General features: G+C 35.2%; 1 protein-coding gene across 3 annotated transcripts in view; it reads left to right on the plus strand.

Annotated features, from left to right (window-relative positions):
* LOC137918642 (protein split ends-like) overlaps positions 1-22,434 on the plus strand; it is a 77,535-nt gene that overhangs the window by 28,589 nt on the left and 26,512 nt on the right. For all 3 annotated transcript variants that reach the window (XM_068761483.1, XM_068761484.1, XM_068761485.1), the window contains exons 3-5: positions 15,429-15,620; positions 19,841-20,105; positions 22,251-22,382. In XM_068761483.1, coding sequence (XP_068617584.1) covers positions 15,429-15,620; positions 19,841-20,105; positions 22,251-22,382 — 589 coding nt within the window. The remainder of the gene's footprint in view (positions 1-15,428; positions 15,621-19,840; positions 20,106-22,250; positions 22,383-22,434) is intronic.

Here is a 22,434-nt window from a genome sequence, read left to right on the forward strand (position 1 = left end):
GATGGCGCACGGTTTAAGCGAGCAGAGCTTCCAGTTTTTGGAGAAAGCCAAAAAATGGCTTGATTCATGGATTGCCTCGAAAGATGAGTCATTTTTCCGACGGGGGATTCGATTGCTACCAGAGAGATGGGAGAAAGTGGTCTCTAATGATGGACAATACTTTGAGTAATGTCATTGTAAGCATTGTATTTTAAATAATTTTTTTTGAAAAAAAAAACCGACTACTTATTCAAGGTCCTAATATATTCTTATATTTATATTTTTATATAAGTGTATGTGTATATAGACAAACATACATACGTACATACATGTACAAATGTATGTAGCATACATGGTCATAATGAATATTCTATAATGCATTATAAAAACTACATTATTAAATAAAACATCAATCTGTTACTACTATTCACAAACTAGTCAGAGTTCTTTTATTGTAGGAGCTCAAATCGTTAAACTTGTAACATTGCATGAAGTATATGAAGCTCAAACCTCGGGGGTTTCGCTGTCTATAACCAAACTTTCACATGAATGTTTAAGATGATTGTCTATAAGTGTCGCATTGAAATTGGCTACAAGCAGAGTAAGTAGTTATCATGTTTTATAATGCTTTTTCGATGTCTTAATACAGGTTTTCCATTGCCCGTTGCAACGTGCAAGCATATAATTCCGTCTCATTAACCATTATGTTTTTGGAAGTCATTGAGGTACCAAAAAATAGAACTGTGAGTTTTTGTTTTTGAATTCTTAACGTTGCTGATACCGTGGCAACGCCTGTTTGCTGCTTCATGTAATAAAATCATTACCTTCATTCTATTTTAGGCGCGTTTATTTAGGTTAAAATTTTGTAGAACAGTTTTTTTTCTAGAAAATATGTTTATTTATGACGACTAGATAATGACGATTTATTTTTGATACGACAATAGTAAGTGTAGTGTAATAATATTTTTATTATGTTTTGGAAATGCTTAGGAGCCTCCAAGACGTTCTTCTTACGTCATAGAAGGTCAGTCATTGGAGCTTTTTGCAAAACTGTAAGTGCAAGTTTTCAGTTCTTTCCGCTAAAACAATAAGCCCCGGTGGAGAAGTTTCATTTTCTGCAACCGCATATACGGCAGAGAGGTGGCGATTTTGCTTGGTTGAAGGTATAGAATGTGGTATTACGACGTCACTACGACTGCCACGCTTGTAACCTTTTGAGCCTCAATGAATTTGGTATTTTAACTCTCTGCTTCCCGATTTGTAAAATTATATGACAGAGAACAAATCCACTTAACATCGCATTTCATATTGGCGTGCATAATTTGGTTTCCTATAATTTCTCTTGGAAGAACAGCCACGTGTATTTTCGCAATAACTAATTAATAGCATGATAAGTTTGTGATTAAGACTGTTGTAAATCATAATATTGTTAAAAGAAAAAGATGTTTGCATTTAGGCAAAAACTGCACAAGAAATAAGTTAATAATTAATTTATGTACATTTTACGAGTCCCTGTTTCTATTAATCAACTAAAACGATGAAATGTTTCTTTCAATTCGGATAGACTCAACAAAATTGATAATAAGACCGGCAATGATACCTGTAATATCCATCTTTCTGCAAGCGCTACTGCATATTATCTACACCTACAAGTCATACAAATCAGGTTATTCATTTCAACCTAAGCCTAATTTAATCCCAATTGTTTAACAAGGTATCATCAATATTTTCACACTGCTGTCAACCACACCAACGCTACTTGCAATACTTGCAGCCACTAACGTGCTTCAGTGGGGAAATTCATATAGATAGCTAGCTCCCGGATAATGCGTCAACAATTGTTTCAAACCAAAGTGAAGCAGTTTTGCAGTGATATCATACGTCCTCGCCGGCTTTTAGAAGTTCCTTCTGCATACTGGCGACGTATTATACCGCCATGCACCGTGCAAGTTTTCCCTTATTAATGATAAAGAGATACTAGAGTTTTGTTCGTCACTTCGTTAGAAATTCTTCCGATAATCCGATATTAGCAACCGATCGAGGCTAGGATGGGTCCTCTCGAACACACTCTTCTATGTTAATGTTATTCGAGGCAATAGCCTAAGCTGAAAACCGTTTTAAGATGCACTCAGGGACTCCATGGAGATCGCCTAAGAAATATAAAAGCCTGACGGCCCCCCAATCTGGTTAGATAAATAATGTAATCACTTTAAGTTCTTGATGAAGCTCCCGGTCTTATTGTTTTTTAAAAAAGTGAAAGCTATAAGTGCTTTTAGTGCTATTATTCCTAAAACCCGGTGAATTTCAAATGCCAATGGACAAATGGCATTGGCCATTGTACAAAAAAGAGAATAGTAGCAGTTCTGAAGGAATTCACGTCCTTGTGATAAGAGTAGCTTATTTTAGGTTATATTGCAGAGGGTGCCAGCGCGGGGGGGTGGGGGAATTCATGTTATTGATATAAGAAACTACTAGGTGTAGAAAAGAGAAGTAAGACGACTGACAGTGATATTGCTACTATGTTCTCACACGCCACGGAACAAATGAAATCACCTTGAAATCGTTTGGATGGGACATGCTAGTGGTATGTGTAGTGGTCTCCGGTCTGGAACCTTTTCGCATCATTCACACGAAACTGATGTTGCAACATATTGTTACAACAGATATTGTTCTTTCCATCTGTTATGTATTATATATAGTTATAGCGCAGTCTAAGCTGCACCACAGTACAAAAATTTTACTCTGAGCGTATCTTTCTCCGGATCTAATGATCATAATAGAATTTAATGTATTGAGGCGCAATAACAAAAAAAAATTATTATTAAAACAAGAAGAATAAATGGGCATGGCGTTAAAATTACCTGCAATCTGGAGTAACTCCAGCGAAGATGAATTGTTAACTACGAAAATTGATTGATGCCAAACAGAGTAAAGGTCGGAACAGAGTTTGATTTTAGGCTTCTGCCCCCTCTTCAAAAATTTTCGTCCCAAAAATTACGTAGCTAAATATCGCTGAAAAATATTAAATGCTATCTGAAATCATATTTTGTACATTATAGTAATCATCCACAAATACTTTAACTTTATCTCAACAATGACACTGAAATTTGTTTTTTTATTAAGTATTTTATAGAATTAGCAAAAATTATTAACTGATATACTATGAAAAAAAAATATAGATTAATACGAGTAGTACTCGTATTGTTGCAATGGCGACGTGCCGCTTCGCTTCTCCACGTAGTCTATAAGATGGTTTCGCTTCGAGACATACTTATTCATAAAAATCCCAATGCCGAATTATTGTAAAGTATTAAGTATAATTCAAAAAACTCTTCTTTCATCTTTGTCCAAGTATGGAAATTCATACATAACATATTTACTAGTCACCTGCTAACATTTCATACTAAAATTTATTGGGCTTATTTGGACTATACTGTGTGAATCAACTTATTTTTGTAAGGAATAGTTTTCCGTTAACGCTAATATTATATCCAGGTACGTATGAATTTTACTGTTTTCAAGGAACGTATCTCTGTATCAAAACGAATGCAAATGTATTTGTTTCCAAGCTGTGACTTCTTCGATTTCTTACATCGAAATGAATAAATGTTAAGATTTTCGAAATAATATTCCAACTCAGTTTTCTTTAATAAAAATTAGCCTTTATTTTACAGACCACGGACAAGATTTTTGGAATTTTCCTTTTTATCATATGCTCCGCGTGCGCATAAAATTGCTGTACGTTGTAGAATTTTTCTGGAAATTGGTCCCTTTTTATACCCAAGACTCTACCAGCATCCAGTTTTATGCATGTTAGTCACTAATGTGATTACTCGTTATCGGTTATTATATAAAGGCACTATTTACGTTACCATAAATTATATTTTGCGGATGATGTAGTTTCGTTAGCTGTCACTGAAAACGGTATTCAGTGACTTCTTCGATTCTTTCAGTAAAAGATTTATCTGTTATTTCTAACCAGCTTGTGATATTGACAGAAACTTCAGTGTTTGTGACCATTACCATCACAATCTTATATTGAGCCTAATAATCTTCTTTGCCTCTCTCATCCTCCAACACGTAACCATCTTTTTAATATCTATCCGCTTATATTTGTTGTCTTTTTAAATTTTTAAGCATATATTATATTCTTAGCGGCAAAAAATTACGAGCGTGTAAGGCACACAACAGTTACATTTTATCAATAAGTTTTCTAAAGAAGTCAGTTATTTAAAAAAAAAATCAAATTTTCATATATCAGCCGAACCATTAAAAATCCGGCGGGTCGGCGCAATCACGCGCTATATTGAGCGACTCGTGGTGTGACCTCCAAACAGTCGCAAAACCGGACGCTCCCCATCCCTTAGCGTTAAGAGTAAAAGAGAACACCATAAAAGCGAGAGAAAATGGGACGAATGTAAGGCTTTATTGGGTGAAAGCGCACGCGGGGTAGGAGGGGAATAAGAGGGCGGATCGACTGGCCAAAGACGCACGCCTGAAGTGTAAAAGAAGGCCAGGTTATGAGGAATGTCCTATCTCATTCGTCAAGCGACAGTTTAGGCTAGGAACGCTTGACGAATGGAATAGGAGGTATGTGGAAGGTACGACGGCATCGACAACATCGGAGAACACCCCTCCCTCAATTTCTGCACCTCCTGCAATACAAAATATCATAGAAAGAAATAAAACTTAGGTTAAAACAGTCTGCTAATAATAAATAATAATAATCAATAATAATGTAAATGTGAAGAAATATTAAAATAGGAAAACAAAACAAAATTTAAATAAAATACTAAATAAAAAAAACTGAAAATAAAACTGTATAAATATAATAATAATAATAATAATAGCGGGGCGCAATAAAAAGCCCATTAAAAATCGCTAAACTTATATATGGGGGGTAAAAGGGGTAGGTATTGAGGCCTTCATGGGATTTTTTTGATCCACGCGTCATGTTACTCTTTTGTATATTTTCAATTTTACTATTATACAACAGATAGATGTAATTGATTTTTTTTTATTAATTTATAAATATTTTTTGATGTTAAAGAACTATTTGGTGCAAATGTGTATTCATAATTCACTGACATGTTTTACCGCGACAAGTATTTGAATTTGTATAAATAATCATAGAACGTAAAATAGCAATACTTAATTAATAGTTTTAAGCATTGTCAGAATACATATTAAGCGTGTAGCAGTGGACTAACAGAGATATAGAATAGTGTAATTGATTGATGTCACGCGGCATAGTTTTTATACTATATTTACTACATTATATACGGCTCTGTTTGATCCATCGTTGTTCCCACGTACGATATACAAAGTGAATGCGTCTATATTGTGACACCCTTTCCAATGTACACAAAACTGTAATGCAGTTAATCTTTGGTAATGTGCGCGGTACACGGGTTCATGTAGGACTGACAATCGAGTGCAGCCGGGTATAGGACTAATTTTCTTACACACCAAGCGACATCTACATCGGTCCCGTAAACAAATTGTATTGTTTACGGAGCCGATGTAGATTCTACATCACATCTGTTAAATTTTAATTACCACGTGTCCGACCCTTTCTATTTTGTCGAAAATTGTTACCCTCACACTTGGACAAAGCTCAAAGACACTTCACTACGACGACAAATCTTGCTTTTGCAGCCTTTCGCGACGAGGCCTGGAATTAACAGGCTGAGGGATCTCAGAGTCCCGAGCAGATCTTCCCGAGCAATTGTATTGCCTCACGTGTAGTGGAATAATTCCTCTCGCAATTGTATTGCCTCACGTGTAGTGGAATAATTCCTCTCTGCTGTGATGAGAAGTCGACTCATGTACGCGGTCTCTCTTTATGCGGACTATTCCCCTGAAAAAAACCTGCACCCAATGCTTAGTTATCTCTGTGTTAGTGTGCAGAAGATGGTCATTGATGATCGGCAGTTGGTGCGCACAAGATTTTATGACAGCGTACGACTTTCGGTGGTCCATATAAGGCCGGTACTTTCCATACAACTTCGACAGAGATTTACACTATTGAATTATACTGTCACGTGACAACATCAATATCTTGATTTCCGCTTCCATGACTGCTTTATAGATGGGCTTGACGATACGGCGGTATTGATTTCTTCGGGTGGTTACCGCAATCGATGCGATTGTCTTCGAAGGGCGTAGCTTCTTTCCCTTCTGAGTAGATGTTCCCAGACAGGCTTTCTTGTCCGTTGCCGTATCACTGACCATAATACTAGGCGAAATAGCAGAAATTTATTAAGTAAGCGACACAATCTTCGTCTTTTGTGTCGGCGGCTGAGGGCGAGGGCGCATGCGCGACGCGGATCGGCCGAGAAGCGCGACGTCCGCGGCGCATGCACGCGACCTGCTGCAGATCGCGTGGCCAACGAGGATGATCACTCAAAAACACAATACACCAGGGAACACGATGTCTTTCGTTCCTTCCACACTATTGCTTGTATTTCTTTCCGAAAGGAGAGCCTCCGATCATTCTTTGTTTGTTCGTTCTTTGATTTGTCTACAGACAAATGTCTTAAAAACGAACGTTGTACGAATGTTGCGGAAGAACTTCGAATTAGTGAAGTTCTAGCACTTCTCGAGTCACGATGGGTATCGCTATCTATACCTTGCTGTACAACGCGAGTCATTCCTTTTCGTGTGTTCTGTGACCGACGATAGTGATGGAAAAGGGCATGCTGTTTTGATGGCCAGCGCGGCCAGAACGCTTTCGACAAGTTGACGGTTTGATTTAGCTTGTATCTTGGCGAATGCGAAGAACGCTGATAATTCCTTTAGTAACTTCGATGCGGTCGTTGCAGACGTTCTGCTAATTACAATCGTTTCCCCAGAGTCGTGGCATGATGGCACTGTCAGCGAATGCACACTCAGGAACAAGACACAAAAATATCACTTCGTGCCCAAAATATCCCTTGAAATGTTAGTTTGTGAGCTCGTTATTCGCGTAATACTATTAGTACACCTACTCAGTTCGTGCACTAGTTGTAAGCTCACTATCGTTGGCTATAACCAACTACACAGATTACAATGAAAGCTATTTCGTGTATATTGTGATCCGTTTTAACAATATACCAACTACCCTACAATTCAGTTAAACGTAAGGCAATGCTCGCGGTACGCAGGGCGAAGTAGGACTGAGAATAAGGCGCAGAGGTGCAGAGCCGCTTTTCCTGCGCCCCAAGCAACATCCGCATCGTTCCCGTAAACAATAGAGTCGCGCATCTGTTAAATTTTAATCACCATGCGTCTTACAACTTGTTACAACATTTTAAAAGTTCAATGTATTTATTGCTGTAATGTTACGTCCATAGCGCTGAGAATACTTCTATAAAGCAGTTTCATATATAAACGGTATTGGCGAAATATTACAGGAAAAGGTTTGAAATCTGTGTCCCTCTGAAATTTGTGTTTATTTCTACTTTTCAAGTTTTATATTAGGCTTATTCTTTAATACGTCTTATAAGACATAATTATCGATTTTGTTACCCCAATGAGGCAGTTTTTTTATCATACGAGGTGATGCGGCGCTACTAGACTTAAATTATTCCAAACGTATTCCAGTTAGTTCTAAACGTTGACTTCACATTCGCGAGTCTGTCATTCACATTTACATATTTTATAACAATATTCTATATTAGTCATAACAGGCTTTTTGTGGTGTTAATTTGACACCGCGTATAGATTCTGAAGAAACCAAAACAGACAGAAATTTCAGACTGCTTGCTGTACCCTCAAATTCAAGGTTTTATGTCGGATACATTATCTTGTCTTAGGCCAAACTCTAAATCTTAGCTAAGTGGGTGCTATTAGTGTGCAGTTTCGTGTTATCATAGTGAAAGGACACTTCGATTATTTAATTCCTGTCGCGGTTTGCCGATTTCTTGTTTTATTTTCATTAGTTTTTGGTAGCGTTCGGTTTCATTACTTTTCAATAGAGTCACAAGTGAGTATATGGGGTTCATTAGATTTCTTTCTTCGGTAAGCTCGCGAAGTTACCAAAAATCCAGTTATTTTGGGCGCCAAGCTTTTTTAGGGGGATAATACTTGTTTAATGGTCTATCTTCAATTCTTAAGCTATGCCGAATATTTATTGAGATGCCGATCATGATCATTTTCCGAAATGACGTCGTTGTGTCCGTAACTGGGCCATCAGAGCGAGTCGCGTCTTTGACCTCAAAATTTCCGGATTGAAAACGCTGTATCAAAGTTACTTTTACTGATCCACTGCAATTAGATCCCTAAAGGTTCAATTTTTTCGGCTTGCGGTGCCTTTATTTGCAGTATAATTTTAAAATACGTCGAATTTTAGACCAAGAAAAACAAATGAAAAACAGCTCGCTTCAAAATTTTACTAATTTAATGTTATGCTTAAAAATGTAATCTTTTATACGTATACCAAAGAGATTGATTTACGATTATATATACTTTTTGCGCATAGACCCGACTTCAACAGAACACCATCTGAAAGAGGTGCAATGTTACAGATTTATTTATTTTTCCAGTAGTTTAATATTTGTGTTTTGCCTTTTATTACAAATATTTTCATTGCTTTGAATTATAGTATATACAGCATCAAATTTAATATAACATAAGACTTGTTCACTTTTTAGGTTAATGTTATTAAAAAAATAGTTAAAGTTCCAACTAGTTGGAAATTTAATCCATGAATCTGCAATATTTTAATGCTTATTTAACATTCACTTCTAATCAATAATGGAACATCGCCCAACGTCTATGAGTCGCCACGCCCACTGTCATGATATTATATGAGATTTTGCAGCTATTTTCAAATTAATTCATTAGGGCTTAGATAAATAGGATAAATATCGAGAAATTTCTATTTATAAGAAACTATTCATTCAAAAACAAATGGTTTAAGTTCTTCGAAGATCTAACGAAGTTATCGCCGCAAATAAAATTTTGATTTAATTTGATGCTCGTTTCGAGATTTAGTGATTTAGATAATGGTGACTTAATAAAGATATGGAAATTTGTAAAAAGTTTTCACCTTCTTATTAGTTTGTTAACATCGATTTGTAAATAAATAAAAAGAAACAAGAAAAGTATTTATTTATATATTCCTTGTCTACAGTCAATTCATTAATCGAAAATCGCTGCTATTCATCCAACTAATCTTTCGAACAGTCGTGTCTCTCTATCCTTTTATTTTCTACATTTGTTGTACAAAGTCTATATTCTACAATCAGCATGCACCAGGTAGTTTATAGACCAAGTTCATCGATTGAAAGAAAAAAAATGTGATATTGATTTACGCCATAGCGCTGCTACTTAACGTGAACAGTAAGTATTGGTTACGGTAACTCGAACCGCAGGCCACATTCACAAATTAACTATCATGATTACTTTGACAGAGTCTGGGTCAGGTGTTATGATTGGATGTAGGTTCTAGATTTCAGAAAACTGTTAAAGAGAAAAAATACCGTATATTTTCGACCAATTTTTCGGACAACGTTAAGGAGATCGGGTCTCCCAAATTCAGTACTGAGTTTCACAAAGCTGTCATCAATAACATATGCTCAAATTGTCAAAAAAGTATTCTTTGAGTTTGTCCAACTGACATGCTTCAGCGACATCTCTAATGCTTCCCGCCCGAGTTAGTATCACTTGACGGTTGTTATTGGGGACTTTTCGTGTGGCTTTATGAACTTTTGGAAAGTATTGAAATCGATCGAAACCTCATTAGTGTGAGCATCCTTAAAGCTCGGATATGAGAAAATTTTCGATCCACATTTTTTTTTAAATTTTACTATCTCGGCAGCATTTACTCGATGCATCAGTTAGCCTTTAGTGGCGAAGCTCTATCTTGTGCTTTTACACATATACTATTTATTAATAAATGATTTACGAGTTCAAACCTGGGTGTAGTTATTTGTGATACTTGACGTGGGAGACGATCTTTTAACATTTATTACTGAAACCAATCGAAACAAATTGAAGTTGTAAGTGATAGTGTTTGACAACACAGTTACTTACATGCAAATTTAAACAAACAAAAAACTAGAGTATTACATGGAACAAATTCAAATTATTTTGATTTTGATTGTTACCGTGAAATTTCATTGAAATTCGGCAAGTCACAAAACTTGGACCTGTTATGAATCAGAAAAAAGAGACAATCTTCAGTTAATCCGAGGTTGTTTCGCTGGAAAAAATAGTTAAAAATTAAGAGAAGAAATAGTGCAGAGAAAAAGATGATTGCCTTGGCCGTCAGGTTATAATTGCATATTGCAACATAATAACACAGCAGTAATACCAGAGTGAGTAGAGGGCAACACACTAGCGTTTATTTGCGTTTTATGAGTCCGAGAGCAACGCATGTGCAACAGGGTTCCTTTTTCCCGGATAATACGTAAACGAACAATGGAGTGTTTGACTATGTCAGCTGTGGTATTGTTGGAGGATCCTCCTTTAATACCTGACCCGACATTTTATTAGGAAATCATCGTCACTTATTTCCAAAAAAGAGACTCTGTGCCGCTTCAAGTTTCTGTAGAAGCTGTGGCTTCATTCCGAAATTAGCCCAAAGAGAGTGGGCTCACTGCCTCTCACAATGGCTTCACAGATGCATTTACGCGTTTAATAACATAGGAGCTATTTTGAAATTCCTATAAATCATTTGTCATTTGATTTTTTTTTGTATTCTTGAAATATATTGTGTCACCTAAAGTATTATCTACATTTTTCTATTATGTTATATTTAATATTTAGAAACTTATTTTTGCAGATGTATTGGATTTATCCCGTTCTGTTCAAAGCTTTCTTTAAAACCCTGATCTTGCACAAAATCTTGATTATGAAATAGAAAAATCTCCACAATATATTTTTAATTATGTTAGACTAACGCAAAGACAATCAGGTTTCCTTAATTTTCTATGAAGACTGCAGAAAAAAATGTTATTAGTGTAAACCTAAGTGAGTTTATTGCGATCATGAAATATGATATGTAAAAGGATTTTTTATATATGGTCTCTGAATGCGATTATAGAAAAAAATAGAGAATTTCACGTAGAAAGAACCGATGAAGAACCGAGAAGTGCAACTTTGGGTCAAAAATTTAAGAGAAAAATTAGGAGAATGGGCAATGCGAATTATTTAGATTTACTTTTTGTCATCCAAATAAATTAAAAATTTTGTAAGCATTTACAAATACTTTAATTATGCATTCTAGATATTTGAATTTCTCATTTACATAGTTTTGTTTATATTTACTATTAATTTTACATGAGTTTACGCACAACCTCCGTCAATTTTTTACAGTTTACCAATCCATCATAAGCTTATAAAATCTATATTATTATTGGCTATCCTACAGCAGTTCGACTCGTTTCACTTTGCAATACTTTTTAAACACGTCCACATTTAAGAAATATTCATTCACTTTTTGGCCATACACAAATTATTAAGTATCCTTGAAAGCTTTATTCTTTTGAAAATAACCTACACAGTTCTGAGATAAAATAATTACACATTTAAACATCTTTTGTCATGCACTTTTTACAATTTCTCTAAAATCATAAATGGTAAAATTTTCTCAAAAAAGGCTAGTAGAGGTGCAAGTTTAATACGTTCTCTCCCTCGTAGGTCATCGGTGACCTCACCTGTACTGAATCGAGACGGCGCGTAGGCCATCAGTGACCTCAAGGCAGGCCTAAATTTGACAGTAATTTGTGAGCCGTAGGCTAGTTTTACCGAACGTTGCGCTATAGGAGGTGATCGGAGCGGTGCTGTAGACCTATCCTTCAGTATGGTTTCTGGGTGATAGTAAATTTGATGAAAATATGGATGAAATTGCAAAAAAAGAAATAAAAAAGGCATTTCTAATTGTGTTTATTCATAATAAGTTATTACCAATTACAAAAAGCAGCGAATTAGCTACTAAATGGTTAATAAACTTCTAAAAATAACGGTGAGATTTATTGAAGCATAGCAGGCAATATAATATGTTTCACCGGGACAATTTTTACAGTATGTAACGACTTTTTTAGTTTCGTTTCGAGCTACTTTTGATCCATATGTATTCACATTTTCTTTATAGCAACCGACACAGAAAAGTCTTAATTTAGCAACAGGACCTTCTTTTTTGAGCAATTCATGTTTCAGCCTTTTAGGTCTCTCCTGCTGTTCCAAATTCTCTTGATCGGCTTCCGAATCCACAAGGTACTCCACTAACTGACGCCTGAATTGCACTATACTTTGATTAGTATTTTTGTTCTCCTTATACATTATCCACGCATTTACAAGCGCCGTGTTCAAAATAAGGTCAATACCAGCTTTTTATACCATTTAACAGTTTTTCTTAGTGGTGATGAATATGAAGTCATTTGATCACTCATATCCACTAAACTTTTTGCTTCGTTATAGGCAAAAATGATTTTTGGTTTTGTAATAGTTTTACCTTTTTTTAAAACCTTTCGTTTACCATTTGAGTGTTTCGTCGAAAGCACCAATACGTCGCGCTTATCCTTCCATTTGAGACTGACTGAAGTATGCGGGTGACCGGGGGCGTGACCTATCCGGCGCCTCCGTACCGAATATTCACTTTTAGGTATCACACCGCCGCGTTGGTCACATGTGACCTCACGAGGTTTTTTTTTAAATATCTACGGAACCCAGTTGCTGATCAAAACATTTCTCATATCAAAATTCATATTTTGACCTAACGCTTTTATTTCCGTCAAAAAGATTTTTTGTAATTTTTGTCATTTTTGCTACCGACAGAAAACGTGTTAAGATGAAGGTCGTGGAGGTTAACTCTATGTATTTATATCACCGCATACTGTTTGTCATGTAAGTTTTCTGGTTCGAGGGCCGTTATAGAGATAATTTAATTTGTTTGTTATGCTTTTATAAACGAACAATAATTCCTTTTTTGACACTTTGTGAAGTATGTCTTTTATAATCTGGTAGGTTAAAAATACTTATACTGTTGTCATTTCCTTATTTGGTAATATTTTCAGTGGTTAATTCGCTTTCGTGAGAAATTGGTATATATTCATTATTTAACATTGTCGCTATAAAATGTTAAAACGATGGAGTAATATCGCTAACTTAATAACTAAACTGTTATCGTTAGTAACTGTGAGAGTGTTGCGCGGCGGTGTAGATATTTTGTGTCTGCCGTTTACTTCTTGCAGTTAACATCCAAATTTCGCGTTTGCATCAGACACCGGCTGCTATTCGCGTGTCCATGGTACGACAATTATAGCTTTATGAAGTTAGAAACGATGTTCCTAAAGTACAATTAAGGTAGATGGCTATGGTCTATGTTTATTACTTAATATTTTTGATTACGACATTTTTTTTCTTTCTATGTTGACGCATGCAGACGGACGTGCATTTTGCGGCACATTTTTAAAAAGGCCATTAAGTTGTAGGAAAAGCATACGCTTGTATACGAGTTTTCTTTAATAAATTATTATTTTGCCAGTTTAATGAAAACAAATATGTTGGCGAAACTGAAAGTTGTTAAAACTGTCAGGCTGCAATAAAGTCGCGGTAGACTTATGGCGATTAAAGTCCATCTCCTGCAACTATTCGCAGCTTGGCTAATGAGTTCCAACGCCAGAATTTTAGCGTGTGTTTAATTCTTTTGCATTAAATCTTGTGAACCCGTATATTTGTGATCTGAGAAACATGGGATTCCTATGTGGGTCGAGTTGAACTTTCACCAACTTATTATTGTCTTCGATGGTCTATCTAAATATCAGTGTTATCCGGATTACTATTTTTGCGTCTAGACTATACAAGCAAAATTTAGATGTAAAACTTTTCGCGTCTATGTGTTGATAGCGAATACTCTTAGAACAACGGCTCGCGACATTCAACGGCTGTCGAATGGAATTGTAGAAAGAAAGTCTGAGAAATGCAAGGGTGGATTGATGATCTGTACTGATTGCTGTTCATGTTCGACATCTAGTGTTAGATGAATGAATAAAGCGTTGTTACTGTTTTGTAATTCAATTTAAAAGAATAAAGTAGTCAACGTTAACCATGTGGTTGTATCGTTACGTTGGTCTATAAGTATAAGTATAAGGCGCAGTTCGCATGGCGAGCACACGGGACTTAACAAAAGTGATTAATATACTGGTTAGACAGAGGAGCGTCGAAAAATTATCAGGCAGGCGAAAGAATGAAAGGAGAAGGAGCACCAGTGTTATCTTCCGTGAAGTTCTAATGTCGTTGCATGAAATTACCAAAAGGTTAACAAAAGGAACATCGAAACATCTCTTCTAATGTGGAAGATCTGAGCGCGTTTGGTTATCATTACAACATGCTAAACACCTATGAACCTATGAAATACGCCTTAACGAGGCGGATTCTACGGTGATTAGCCGTACTTATTACACACGTATTTCATTGTGAAGGGTTGGTAATTTTAGCTCTTTTCGGCAAAAGGCGTTGATGAGACCGTGAGATGACCAGAAGTAACTTAAGGCGTTATTCTGTTCGTTAGCCCTGCAGTAAAATAGGTACACATTAAATTTACGTAGATTTTTCAACGTCGAAAAATAGGCGCCTGTTAAATTCTCCCGGAAGGGAAGCCTTATCTCGGCCTTGTTTCCTTAATATACGTTGCCGTTATCACCGCGATGAAGCGAAGAGGATCATGCTTATTAGGCTCTAAGCAAGAATCAAGACTCTTTATGATGGGATGCGTTTTGAGAAAGAAAAAAAAAATTTAACCTCCTGCCACTAAGTATATGTCGCGTGGCCGAGAGTGCGTTCCTGCGTGCAAATTAAAAATATCTGCGCAACTGAATTAACATAGGCGGCCGAGCAAAAAGCCTCAAAATCTTGTGATTTGCCGCATTGTGCCGTAAGAAGGGATGACTGTTTGCTCTGACATTAAATTGTTTTTATTAGACTTATGGGCTTTTAAGCTGTTCAAAACTCATATAACTCGGTGTACATTCCTCCGCACGGATATGGAATGTCTACAGTGTGGTTATATATAGTTTTGCGCGACACGTAATCGTATGTGTACAATGAAATCGTGCTTAAGACAAAAGTTGGGTTGGTCCTTTTCGTTTTATACATCTGATATTTCGTAGACTAGTTAACAATTGCGCCTGCGTACTATTTTTGACGGTTGAATCGGCACGTAAAAACACCCGTCTTTACGAAAAAAAGGGCTTACCACAACTAAAAATCGACTATTTTGTCTTATTGCCACATTTAGTTTCAAGTTTTTAAAGTATTATGCTGGTCTATACCGATATTATGTTATGTTCATAAGACTATTTATATGATGTTTAAAAGTGTTTCTCATTAATAAACAACATCATACTTCCTGTATCTGCTGCAAAGACTAAAACTGGCAAAACTTCATATTGCCTGCGTTATTATTATATTTAATTGTTACGTAAGGCAAGTACATAGCTTTGATTTTGTGTCTTTAATTATAGGGGGGAGGAGAGCGTCGGCAATGCGTGCGCGATGGCAGCTTCGGCGGCGGCGCCGGCTACTTGGCGAGGTACAAATGACAGCGCTTCTGAATACTGCCGCCGCGGCAATACTCCAGCAACGTACGGCCGGTACCAACGTAACAACTCCTCAACAGCAGCGCCATATGCCACGCCCCCCTCCAATGTTGAAAGGTATGTGTCGCAAAAATTCACAAACATACCTAATGTGTTATAAAATTAATATTATTAACTAATTCTATAACAATGTGTTATTAATTACAATAACGTAATTATAATATTTATTAATTACATTATTGTTATTTGTTGCTTATACGTATGATATGCATTCGAAAATTACATGGTTATGGTGTTTAAGATCCCATTCTATACGATTTATCCCTATTTAGAGCCAAAATACCCACCTGTTCCTGATATTGATCTAATATTCGTTGTAATTTGTGGCAGTTACCAGATATTGAATAAAATTATAGACAAAATAATTTTAATTTGGCGTCGAGTTGAGCGTCGGATGATAAATTTTGTTTAACACTGTTTTTGGTGGTTCAATAATGATGCTGCGTCATATTGCACCAATTGAGTCTTCTGCTAAACGAATTTGAAAATGTTAAGCTTTATCACTCTACTTCATAATTGGATTCGTCAGGTCTAATCGAACCAATCTTCTCTGAAATGGCTGTGCAGTGGCAGTGAGTCACGGACATGTTTTCTGACCTGGTGATCTGCAGTGAAGCAAAATTATCAACACTCAACAGCCTCTTATAACCACTAGAATTAAATGTATTCGTATTTATTTTCCATGAACTACGTTTTTCACATTTTGCGGGTCAGATGTTTTATGGATCCCTGAAATCCTTAAATATTATTTAAAATTGTACTGTTAAAAAGATAAGACATTTTAACCAATGAGTTTTGGGGTGCAAGTGATATTTTATAATAGTTTTCCCCAAGGCAGTATTTTTAAGTTATTGACCAAATTTAAAACTGTAATAACCGAGCTTAAATCGTTTATAAATATAAATAAAAGTGGCCCAAACTGGGGCCTTAGGAAATACCGGATAGAAACGTCTCTTGCTTCAGACACAGAATCTCAATCAGTATCTCAGAATTTGACCAAAGGTGACGTATTGAGGAAATATGAATCATAAAGTCACAATAATAAACAATGAGTATTATCACTAACATAATTTACAAGTTTTGGTGTTGTGCCTCTCCATGTATGAATGCACGGTTAGTGTGGGTTTATTGATTAGGCCTTAGATTAATGGAAACGAAACGAAATATAAGGATTGAACAAGTAGTAACACGGTTTGTCTCAGAATTTGAGAGGATCGAATTTGGTCTATAGTTTAATTTCCCCATTTTAAAGGCTCATCTTATTTTTTAAGAGCGGAGTTACTTGGTTTTCCATTTAATCGAGAATTGACTTAAAGACATTAATTAAACATAATATTTATGAGATTAACTAATTACTCGGCGCAATTTTTAAAGAAAGTTTGGCATATCATATATAAACCTTTACTTTTTATTAAAATATTTTAAGTCCTTGAGAATACCAGACTGATTAAAGTATGGGCTAAACAATGAACATATATTAATAACCTTGCAATGTATATTTTGTTTAGAGTGATCTTTGCATTAGACTAAAAAACAATTTTTCGAGAATACCTCACTTGTTGACAACTAATAATCGCGCTTGCTTTATTAAAATAAATTTCATCTTATATCTCGTTGCTATAATGATTTCGTAAACTGTCATATATTTTAAAATTTGTATTGTAATATCTAGATTTTGTTATGTGTGTGTTTGTGGAATTTAGTGAAACATTGTAATAATTTTATGCGTTCCCTTAATTTTTGACAATTAACTAACTCAAGGATTTATTAATTATGGTATGATTTTTTTTTCTTCAATCAACGCTCTGCTAAACCACATAAGGGAAGTATACGAGCCCCGATGCAAAATATTTAGTTCGTCTAGTACGAAAACCGTAGAGTAAGTTTTTTTCTAACTTCAATATTTTTGTCCAGTTATGTAAACAGAAAAACTATTCTTTCATTTCATGTTCGGTTACTTATGCACTCTTTAATGTTGAAGCAATATACTATTTCAGCCTTTTAAGTAAAGATATCCTGCTTTTAAGTCGAGCAAATGGTAAGCAAAATAGTTCGTCTAGTTGTTAATCGATGTAAAAGAGTTCGTCTAGCATTGAGTTAAATACATTTTTCCTTTTTTAAATTTATTTTTAAAAGTTTAAGTTTGGAAAAGTAATTCTAAGTCATTTTGACAAGTTAAATAGTATAAATTCTGAAAAATTCTGCTAATTTCTTCAGTTTTCAAGATAAAATGGGTCGTAGCAAACCAGCAGGTAAAGAACTACGAAAGCGAATAGTTTGTGGGATTGATGTCTTACTTGATACCTGCAACAGTGTTGAAAAGAATAGGCTTCGGATTTTACACAGCTAAGGAGAAACCACTGTTGACTGCCTTAAAAAAGAAAAAGAGATTGAAGTGTGCTCGTAATCACTTAAATTGGACTTCTGATCAGTGGCGTAGTATCATATATAGCGATAAGTCCAAATTTGAAATCGAAGTCGGCGACGAAAGAAAAAAAGGTTTTCGAAATAAACATGAAGCGTTTCATACTGATTACATTAATCGAAAGGTTAAATTTTCAGCCTCTCTTATGTTAAGGGGCTGCATGTCTGCACAAGGTGTTGGTAAGATGCAGTTTGGGGACTGTTCCATCAATGCAACAAGATATCAAACTATTTTAGAAGAAAGCCGACTGACCTCCATTCCGTCACTCAAACATCGAGATTCTTTTATTCTTCAACGAGACGGTGCTTCCTGCCATACTGCACGGACAACAAAGACACGGCTACTGTCAAAGAGCTTTCCAATCATCGAATGGCTATCTTATAGCCCGGATTTATCGCCGATTGAGAGCCTATGGTGGAAAATCAAGAAAGTTCGTGGCAAAAATCCATCAAGATCGAAGAGACTTGAAGGCTAAACTCTTGGCTTTGTGGGAGTCTATTACGACCGTCGAATGTTCGCAACATGCCTTTTCGCATTGAAGCTGTTATTGAAAGCGACACGTGTTTTAGTATATTTTTTTTATTTATTTATGTTATGTAAGGTTTTGAAAGATTTTGAGATACGTTAAAATAAACTTTGGAATTTTGCTCAAATTGTGGTTAACTTTCTTAATTACTTTACCCAAATACACTTCACATTATTTCATATTATCTTATTTTTAATACTAGACTAACTATTTTGCATTGGGGCTCGTATATTATGAGCTACGTGATTTTTTGATAGTTCAGTGCTGTTTCTAAACTGTTGCTGTTTTTTATATAGACATAAATAAATCTACACTGTTGTCATTTTTAAAAAGTGGTCTAATTGAATGGCTTTATTGTAGTTTATTTATAATAGCATTTAAACCACTGAAGCCAAATTCAATGTAGATATATTTTACTGTTCAGTATTTATCAGAGCAGCTAATTTTGTTTTAATTTTAGTAGAGCCGGACGCTGTTCATCCGGATAAATTAGGTGGTCTTAACTTTTAACGAGAGAAAAAATTAGCACAATTGATCAAGATTAAATCCCAAATATTATTTTTAATATTAGCTTCGTTGTTTTTTTTTTGCTGTAAATGATAAAAAAGGAATACTGTCAGTTAAGATATCATTGTTAGTAGAACTATTGCAACAAACATTGCAACAAGCTTATTATCAGATGTGCAGAACAGAACCATCCGACCTCCATTGATTTAAATCATAAGTAACGTAACGTCTGGATTGACAAAGCGTAGTATGACATCCGGCGTTCCCAACAAAACAAGCAATAAGTTCTAGATAGTCTTATGTAAATAGATGGGTTATATATACAAAAGTACAACTTTCTAGTAATGATCTGAGAGGCTATACTAACATTCTAACAGTCAGTCATACGCCAAATCACATGTAATTTTCCAGCTAATCCCTTAAAGCATTTGAATAGATTTGTCGCTGTTAATAGTCTCTTAGTTCTGCGATTTAATACTTGGACATATAACAATGGATTTCCAGGTTGTAATCACGTGAATATTGCATCATTTCAGTAAAGCGAATTTTTGATCTCGGATCTGTAAATGTAATACTAAATTTTTTGCGTATAATTTGACGGTATTTTTAAATGAGATATAACAAATTTGGAATTTTAAAAATAACTTCATAGTTTTTAGCGCTTTATTCTAATCTAAATATGATAGTTATTTGGTTAGCCAAACAATACAGGTTTATATAATAAAAGTACTTTTATAAATATAGTTGACGAGAAGTTTCAGCTAAATGTATTTTATATGTTAAAGTTTGAAAATGTTTGTTTTTTTTTATTAATTTTAGAACAACTCCTCACCACCGTTGGTATGCGGGAGTAGATAGGCCCGCTGGCGGGAGCACCGCGGGCGCTGGCGGCGGCGAGAGCACGCCTAGTACACCCGGTGGTGGCACCGAAAGCGGCCGCCGGCGCCGGCGCTCTGGTTCTGGCTCCTCGCGCTCCGACACCAGCTCGCCGGAGCCCAGCGACACGTCGCGCGCTTCCACGCCAGCCGCGCCGCCGCCCGACCGCCACGCGCCGCGACGCACCACGCCCACACATCACCACCAGGTATCATCATCCTATGTAACTTTAATGTGTCGCACATCTTTTGAATAAGATTCATTATCATCATGTCAGCCGATGCACGTCCACTGCAACTTCCACGACATAATGTCGAGATGACCGGTCCTGGCCTCGCGCTGCCCGCATCCGCGCCCTTGACTATGTTGTCCACTTAGTGAGAGGCGGCTCACTATGGTGCAATAAGGTCAATATCATGTCAAAATTCAATAACTTTTTATTTAGTAGGAATATTGACATGAAATAGGAATAGACAAATAAGTAGAGATTTAAAATTTATTAAAGAAATTTATTTTGTATCGTTATACATAATTAATATAGTCACGTAAAAAAAATGTTTATGATATAGGAATAGACGAAACTTTACAAGCAAGAATAATTTATCATAATTATGTATAAATTATAAAATTAAAATTATCAACTAGATATATTCACTAAATATGTACGTATCAACAAAAAAAAATAATACCTGACATAAATATCCGATCGTGTAAGATGTGAAAAATAGTTGCTAACAACAGTGATTTAATACGAAAATTATAATTAAATAGGTGAATATATTATTAACTTACTTTATAAAAATTACAAAATATTTTTCTAATTCATATTAATAAAAAAAATACGTTTTAATAAACATTTTCCTAAGTATTATCTAATAACAATTCTTTTGCTTCATCCTCTAATTCTCTAACTTTTCTTGTCTTTGACCAACTTTTACTAGAAATATACGGATTTGAATTTGGGCAACAAAGATTTTTGAATATTAGGTGTGGCACAAGTAAATTGCGTTTCGGTTAGGTTAAAATGGTCGTTTAAATAAGACTGCTGTAGAAATATGTTTTCCATGTTCAATGAAAGCGATACACAGGTCTTTAATTTTGATTTTTAGTGTAGACATAACAATTCACTTTAAATTCAATTGCACGAAGAAAACTGTCACAATATACCTAAGTATATTTAGTGTACACTTAAAGGGTACTAATATTGAAACAACGTCACACGGCATTATTTATTGTAACGTGTGCAATTTTCCTCCCGATCTGATATATAAATGAATAGAAATGCGGTAAATGTGGTGAAAGTGATAAAAATTGATAATATATTTTAACTATTACAATTGTGGTTAAGTATGTCTCTCCTGTATATGTAACCGGAAAAATATTATCATGGTTTTATTGTATAATGAGTACGACTTGGATAGGTACTATAAGTACGTACAACATACCCATATATACATAAAATGTACATAAAATATTATATACTCTTATACCTAAATTTATACATTTTGAAAACCATTGTTACATAATAATAAGCATGTAAATATAAATAAAACTGTAGGCAGCTTTATTAATTAAGTAATTTTTAGTTTCCGCCGCGCTCTCTTTGAAAGTGAATTACAGAAAATGAGGCAAATATGGGCAAGATTTTATTGCTGATTCTGAAAGTAGATAGTTTAGCAAATATTAAAATCATAATTTCTAATCAACGGCAATCAGCGCTAACTACTAAAACTTTAACGACAATTTTTATTTTTTTCGGTTGCAGTGTATTTTATTTCTCCATTTTTTTTTTAATTTTTATTGGTATTTTATTATAAGTTTTATTTAATAAATACATCAAATAGTTTCTCATGCATATAAAAATATAATATTGTAAATATTTTATGTACAAGATATGTTAACGATGGTTTGAATTTGTCCTAGATTTTTTTCAAAAAAAATCTGTGTAAAAATTCCGCAACTTTGAGGTCTCATTATTAATAAATAAAAAAAATATAGAGAAATACCTTGTAATTAAAAAAAAACTACAGAATTTTACCTCTGTATACTTTAGATTATATATATCGTACGACATATCCCACAAAAATTAATTATGAGATGATATTAACCTCGATGCACCATAGTGCGGGTTACCCGCGCCTTGTCTGCCGGATAGTATTCGCCATTTGAGAACCGTTGTCCCAGCGGCCGTCGGTTGCACGAGCAATGTGAGAGATTTTGAATAAGAATAAAATTACTTATTTTGTCAAATTATTTTAATGTTTCAAATTAAAATATATGATTTAATAATACAGTTTTTTTTTAAAGAAAAACTCGCAGGTCATGTGTAATTTAACCTTGAATTGTGTTACAGTGGGCTGCCACCGCGAATGGCCGGCCGCTCGCAATCTGCGTACGCAACCTGCCCACTCGCTCTACCGACAGTTCACTGAAGGACGGACTGTACCACGAGTACAAAAAGCACGGAAAGGTGGTTTGGGTGAAGGTTAATATTTTTTAAAGCGAATGTTATTTAAGAAGGTTAGGTAATTAGCTGC

This window comes from Battus philenor, unplaced genomic scaffold (genome assembly GCF_028537555.1).
Source record: "Battus philenor isolate CCGP_79_NKW_IND1 unplaced genomic scaffold, ilBatPhil1.0.hap1 SCAF_15, whole genome shotgun sequence".
Taxonomy (NCBI): domain Eukaryota; kingdom Metazoa; phylum Arthropoda; class Insecta; order Lepidoptera; family Papilionidae; genus Battus; species Battus philenor.